This window comes from Cherax quadricarinatus, chromosome 7 (genome assembly GCF_038502225.1).
Source record: "Cherax quadricarinatus isolate ZL_2023a chromosome 7, ASM3850222v1, whole genome shotgun sequence".
NCBI lineage: Eukaryota > Metazoa > Arthropoda > Malacostraca > Decapoda > Parastacidae > Cherax > Cherax quadricarinatus.
The window spans coordinates 7,457,081-7,464,580 of NC_091298.1; the positions used below are offsets into that span (position 1 = coordinate 7,457,081).

Genomic DNA, 7,500 nt, shown 5'->3' on the forward strand with positions numbered 1-7,500 from the left:
GCCAGATATAATCCAACTTTATGTGGCCACATAGAATTCGATTCTACGTGGCCACATAGACCAAAAACATAAGAAATAATAGTTTTAAGGCGTCAGATAATTGGGGGAGAGAAGCTTTGGATCGAAAGCCACTAAGCCAAGCAATGGGAAAGCCAGTGAGCAGGTCAAGTGAGGGGGGAAAAGCCCATCAATAAGCCGCGTAACGGGAAAGTACATCACCAAGCTAGGTTAGGGTAAAAGACAATCACCAGGTCGGGTAAAGAGGAAAAGCCAGTCAGCATGCCAGGTAAACCCAGTCAGCAAGCCAGGTAAACCCAGTCAGCAAGCCACGGAGTATGTTAGAGTCAACATGGGTGAAGCTGGCAAAACACGCGTGTCTTGGCTACCCTGTCAATAATGAAACAGAAGAGGTAAGGTGGAATAAATCGAGTGAAAGAGGGAAGGAGGAAGAGAGAGAGAGTAAGAATGAGGTAGATGGGGGGAGGAAGGGATGTAGAAAGCAAATAGGAGAGAAGGAGACAGGAAAGGAGTGAGGGAGAGAGAGAAATTAAAGGAGGAATTGAGGTCTATTCTTTTGCATCATTTACTGAGTGTCGATACATATTCTGTTTTCTCCTCTGTCACCTTCTTTTATACAACGTCTGTTCCTCTTGTTATCTTGCCTTGTATTCCTTTTGCCTCCTCTTCCTCCTTCTCCTCCTCTTCCCTCAGCAATTTCACAGAGAAACTTGCACTGTCTGGAAACTTTGTGTGTCTGTGCTGATATCCTGACCTCCTTCAGGCACGGTACCAAACTTAGTTGTGTTCGCGAGTTGTGTGTCGTTGAGATCACTGAGGTGTTAATCCAAGTAACTGCTGCTGTAGACAGGACACCAGACTCGTGTCGTGTTTACCATGGACACTTATCGACATTTACTGAGGTGCCAGTCCAGGACACTTTAATAAACCAAAGAGAGATGAGTGTTATATAATGGTTCATGTGGTGAGGGGAAATTCAGTGTTGAGTTGACTTGGGTGAGAGCATCACAGCTTGACTCATGAAGCCGGATTATATCAGCATCGTGTCAGAAAGGGAAGAACATCACCGTGTCAGCAAGGGTAAGCATGGATCTACTAATAACAAACGTAAGTGCAGCACTATCATCATCATCAACTGCAGCAGAAGCAGCAGCAGCAGTAGCAGTAGCAGCAGCAGCAGCAGGTAAGCGCTACACTAGTACAGAGAAACACAGCAGCAGGAGGCATGCGCTACACTATGAGAGAGATACACAGTAATGTGGTAGTGTGTACCTGAAGCTCGGCTGTGCTATGGGACCCCTAAAATCTACGAATCTGCAAAGGGGAAAGGGAGGCAAGTTAATACATGGGAAGTTAAGGGGCTTTAGTGGGTCAATTTAGTATCTAGGTTTCTTAGATTTAAAGTCTAAAGACTGCATTTGGGATATTAAGGCTGCAAATAATCTGCACACCAAGTAATCCAGGATACTCTCGCCTTCACAACAAGGATTCAAGTAAACTATCATATGTACACTAGGATATACACACACCTCTTGATGGTATAAACCATTGTGATAGATGCTTGCTTGCTTGATGGGATTTAAAACTCATCCACTACACAAAGGATCATTAAGGATGCAAATGACCCGTTCACGACCGGTCAAAAATAATTTAATTTCTGATATAGGCCTATGGGAGAAAAGGAAACCCCTAAATATATATATATATATATATATATATATATATATATATATATATATATATATATATATATATATATATATATATATATATATATATATATATATATATATATATATATATATATATATATATATATATATATATATACTCCAAGTGTGTATATCTCTTAATTCATATACATCAAGAGTGATATACTCATCAGAATATACAACAAGTGTAAGAGATGGTTGGTTGAGTTATTGATATTAAAACACTATCAACTACACGAGGGTCATTAATACTTTAATCCCTATAATAAGAAATAAACTCTTATAGTATATACACCTCTTAGTAGAAACATGGTAATGTTAATTAAAGATAACTCTATGTGTCTTCATACAGCTAAAATTAAAGATACTCAGAGTTTATGTTCAGTATATAGGATGGACAAGGGAAGACGCTACATTCCATATTACACGAGTATATACAGTTTCACATATGTAAGGAAAAGAATTGTGTAATCTTTGTGGTTTTGTGGCTTTCTTTAAACTTCTAAGGAGAAGTGCTCAACTTTTGCAACTTTCATGATTGACAAAGTTTATCCTCGATTTTCTGAGTCAAAAAAAAAAAATGACTCACTTACGTCAGAGTTAAAACGGCCAAAGTCTGAGTCTAGTATTACGGCCAGATAATTTTCCATATTGGAATTTTACCTACTTATATGAGCGCATAATGCTGAACTTCAGTTTTCGGCGCAAAACTTGAGAGATCTTCAGTTCTTAAATAAATATAGACGACAAGACTGAAATCTGTCATTTTCTGGTCCTGGTGCGCGTCTGTATAGACTTGTGGGAGAGAGAACAATTTTCTTTATTAACATCGTTAAGTACACGGATACCTCTTTCCCAATGCTTTAATACCTACAGCAGGTAGCGGAGCCACCTTACACAGGGTTGAATTGTTTTCTTAGGCAAAACTGGAGTGTTTCCTTGCACGAGGTATTATATTCCGGAAGAGCTGGGGTTTTCTAACATATTTTTCTCTGAATGCGACTCACAACAATGGGCTGACCTACAAGGTTCCTATTTTTGCTGCTAGGTGAACAGGTGCAGCAGGAATGTGAGGAAACTAGCTCGTGTAGAGGACGAGGGAGGGAAGGAGGGAGGGGAAGGAGGGAAGAGGGGAAGGAGGGAAGGAGGGAAGGAGGGAGGGGAAGGAACTGTTGTCGCTCCTTCTCATCCATTTAATATGTCTTGTATCCTGCTTTTTTTAATCCGAATTTGCTGACTTTCATCATTCAGTCAGCGTCTTTGATGCTAAACAAACTGAACGTGAGTTCAGTGTTGCGTAAATCACCTCCAATATCAGGAAATTTAAACATTTCTTTAATGATAAGTAAGGCTAGATAAAACTAGCTTTAAAAAAAGTAAAGTAGGATTAATTTGCTTTACATTAACATTAAAAAATACATTAACTGAGATAAACATGTAAAGATGCAATCGAAGATAATAGAAAATAAAGAGAAACATAATATTTTGATAAGACGATGAAATTAAAAAAAAAATCTGTCTCTAAAGCAATTCGGCTTGTTTGACGGACTTAACTTGATAATCAAGAGACAAAAACACATGAATAAAGACTTAAACTAAGATTACAACATTAATATAGCATTAGAAATAAACATGTGAGAGACTTTTAACCATCCAATTGATTTTCAAAAGACCGAATAAGTTGTATCAAACTGGTCTGTGACAGAGAAATATAATGGAATCAAGCTTAATAAAAAATAGTTTTGAAATTAGTATGATTATTGGTTTAGAATTTTAGAAATTAAACTCATTTATAATTAATAAAATTTAGGAAGACTTTGAGATATATTCGACAAGTTAAAATCTTAAAGCTCGGGTAGAATATAAGCTGTGTCTAACAGGTCCTTGACCACCTCACCCGCTTCATCATGAAAGGTTCAGGTGTTGTACGTTGACCATGAAGTGTAATCTCGCCCTTATATACCTTTTGATAATGTGAGAAATCACGAAAGCGCTTCTAAGTTCACTATTCATTTCACAGTGGTTGTTCTGCATATATATATATATATATATATATATATATATATATATATATATATATATATATATATATATATATATATATATATATATATATATATATATATATATATATAATGTCGTGCCGAGTAAGTAAAACTTGCGATTTTGGCTTAAATAGCAACGCTCTTCTTGCCGAATAAGGCAAGCGAAAATTTGTATAAGCAATAATTTTGCAATAATCATTCTGAACCTAACGAAAGAAATATATATTTCACTGTGTTTGTTTATTATTAAATTACTTTAAACTTATCTTAAATATATTTAGTTCGATTAGGCTAAATTAAATTGCGCTTGTTATAATAAGGTTAGGTAAGTTTTCTAAGGCTCTTTTCGTACAAAATTATTAATTGTTACATTAACATAATTAAAAAAAAATTATCCTTAAAAGTATAAAAGAAAATTTTAGAAAGAACTTAATTTTAAATGAATTTTTGCTAATTGACCAGTTTTAATTATTACGGAAAATTTCATGAAGTTTATATATGGATTTTATGCAATCTGTTTCGTAACAACTGTTCTCGCTATTGATAATTAATAATTAATACTAAAAAATAGATAATTAAAGATAGATTTGGAAAATAAATACGCATTTAATTAGGTGTGAAAAATATAAATCGTCCGTTAAAAAATATTTAATATTGAACACAGTATTCTTCCAGTTTTTCCTCCGATTTAAATTTTCTTATATTTGTAATAAAAATAATGCAAACAATAAAGGAGATAATAATAATAATTAATAATAATAATAATAATAATGACAAAAATAATAATATTAATAATAATAATTACCTCTGCTGGTGTTGTTGTTGTTCCTGTTCTTGTTATTGTTATTAATATCATTAATAATAATAATAATAATAATAATAATAATAATAATAATAATAATAATAATAATAATAATAATAATAATAATAATAATAATAATAATAATAATATAATATAATAATAATAATAATAATAATAATAATAATAATAATAATAATAATAATAATAATAATAATAATAATAATAAGTATTTTCTACACTTAAATTCCCATGTTTACGTTAAGAAGTGGGAATTTCGAAGGCCTTTTTTTTATACCATGTAAAAGGCTTTCACTTTATTACATACAGTTGGGTTTTTTAACCCAGAGTGGAACTTTGCAATCGAGAGAGGGTCTTTATAACCCAGGATGGGGCTTCATAACCCAGAGTAGGGCTCTGTAATCGAGAGTAGGGCTCTGTAATCGAGAGAAGGGCTCTGTAATCCAGAGTGGGGCTCTGTAACCCAGAGTGGGGCTCTGTAACCCAAAGTGGGGCTCTGTAATCCAGAGTGGGGCTCTGTAATCCAGAGTGGGGCTCTGTAACCCAGAGTGGGGCTCTGTAATCCAGAGTGGGGCTCTGTAACCCAGAGTGGGGCTCTGTAATCCAGAGTGGGGCTCTGTAATCCAGAGTGGGGCTCTGTAATCCAGAGTGGGGCTCTGTAATCCAGAGTGGGGCTCTGTAACCCAGAGTGGGGCTCTGTAACCCAGAGTGGGGCTCTGTAATCCAGAGTGGGGTTCTGTAACCCAGAGTGGGGCTCTGTAATCCAGAGTGGGGTTCTGTAACCCAGAGTGGGGCTCTGTAATCCAGAGTGGGGCTCTGTAATCCAGAGTCCCACTGTGTAACATCGAATTACTGCGACTTTTTCTGCTAATAAGTATGAAGAAATAAGAGGGGTGGGAGATGGAATGAGAGAGGGGAATGAGAGAGGGGAATGAGAGAGGGGAATGAGAGAGGGGAATGAGAGAGGGGAATGAGAGAGGGGAATGAGTGAATGGAATGAGAGAGGGGAATGAGAGAGAGGAATGAAAGAGGTGAATGAGAAAGGGGAATGAGAGAGGGGAATGAGTGAGGGGAATGAGAGAGGGGAATGAGAGAGGGGAATGAGAGAGGTGAATGAGAAAGGGGAAGGAGAGAGGGGAATGAGAGAGGAGAATGAGAGAGGGGAATGAGAGAGGGGAATGAGAGAGGGGAATGAGAGAGGGGAATGAGAGAGGGGAATGAGAGAGGGGAATGAGTGAATGGAATGAGAGAGGGGAATGAGAGAGAGGAATGAAAGAGGTGAATGAGAAAGGGGAATGAGAGAGGGGAATGAGTGAGGGGAATGAGAGAGGGGAATGAGAGAGGGGAATGAGAGAGGTGAATGAGAAAGGGGAAGGAGAGAGGGGAATGAGAGAGGGGAATGAGAGAGGGGAATGAGAGAGGGGAATGAGAGAGGGGAATGAGTGAATGGAATGAGAGAGGGGAATGAGAGAGAGGAATGAAAGAGGTGAATGAGAAAGGGGTATGAGAGAGGGGAATGAGTGAGGGGAATGAGAGAGGTGAATGAGAAAGGGGAAGGAGAGAGGGGAATGAGAGAGGAGAATGAGAGAGGTAAGGGAGTGAGAGATAGATAGATAGATAGATAGATAGATAGATAGATAGATAGGTGGATAGATAGAGAGGGAGAGAGAGAGAGAGGGAGACAGAGTCTGGATCATATACTTACATCCGCACACACGAAGTACTCGCGTAAACTCGCAAAACAACAGACACACAGACAGAGATACACACAAACTCAAAGACAGAAACACAGACGCACAGACAAGCAGAAAGATAACAGAAAGATAAGAGGCTGCATGATCCTACTCCGCTTCAATTCAGCTAAACGACGATGAGACAAAGCATAATGTACTAAGACTGTTGCAAGAGCCATGGCTGCTGGCGGAGGCGAGAAAGGAGAGGAAGATAACAGGTCATGATGAAAACTAAACTTACTTGAAATAACTGAAGATGAAAAGGGAGAGAAGCAGAGAGACTAAGGAGAGTGTCAGTCCAATGATCTCCATCGCTCGTGATCCCTTGGCGACCAGGAACTTCATCTGCAACAGGAAGCAGGTGGTGGTAAGAGAGAGAGAGAAGAGAGAGAGAGAGAGAGAGAGAGAGAGAGAGAGAGAGAGAGAGAGAGAGAGAGCGAGAGAGAGAGAGAGAGAGAGAGAGAGAGAGAGAGAGAGAGAGAGAGAAGCATCATTGAGTGAGTGGAAGCTATGCTGGCTAGGGACAGTTAATAATGTAAACTTATCCAATGCATCAGGAGCGAGTCACTTCAGAAATAATTACTTATTTTCAAATAAAAAAAAAAAGGTTAAAGTTCTCAAAATCTGATTTAATATTCTAAATGGTCTGATAATGTGTTACTGATAATTACAATTAATATACATTATTATTATTATAATCAAAAAGAAGCGCTAAGCCACAAGGACTATACAGCACAATTAATATACAATAATTTAAGGGTAACTCGATGAATAAGACACATGCGTAGTAATTGGATATTTCCATTTCGACAATAAAAATACCCAGGTGCTTCACATGTGTCTCGTTCATCAAGCTGTGTATACTGCAACTTGCCTAGTAAACAGTCTCTGGTTACTAGTCGCCGTTTCCACTGTCTAACTTGCTCAGCTCCTCTCTCACTCACCTGGGCGTCCTCCTCTGTACCGGAGTAGAGCTGGTTCAGGAGGTTCCTGGCGTCAGGTGTGAAGCAGACGGTGTAGTTGGTCCATCCTGCGGGGTTGTGACCTGGGGAGTCCTTGCGAGCAGTGAAGTCCTTACCCAGCCAGTGTCCATCAGGGGAGCAGGTGCGGTACGCAGTCTCTGTGGGGAACGAACGTTGGTTCAACAGGAGAAATAGGGAAATTTCTCTTGA

The 7,500-nt window shown here is 38.2% G+C and overlaps 1 protein-coding gene across 1 annotated transcript in view; it reads right to left on the reverse strand.

Annotated features, from left to right (window-relative positions):
- LOC138852336 (PDF receptor-like) overlaps positions 1 to 7,500 on the reverse strand; it is a 168,295-nt gene that overhangs the window by 24,855 nt on the left and 135,940 nt on the right. Inside the window, exons 5-7 of the mRNA XM_070082249.1 lie at positions 7,273 to 7,448; positions 6,570 to 6,673; positions 1,291 to 1,332 (exon numbers count right to left, since the gene is read on the reverse strand). Of these exons, the coding sequence (XP_069938350.1) occupies positions 1,291 to 1,332; positions 6,570 to 6,673; positions 7,273 to 7,448 (322 nt within the window). The remainder of the gene's footprint in view (positions 1 to 1,290; positions 1,333 to 6,569; positions 6,674 to 7,272; positions 7,449 to 7,500) is intronic.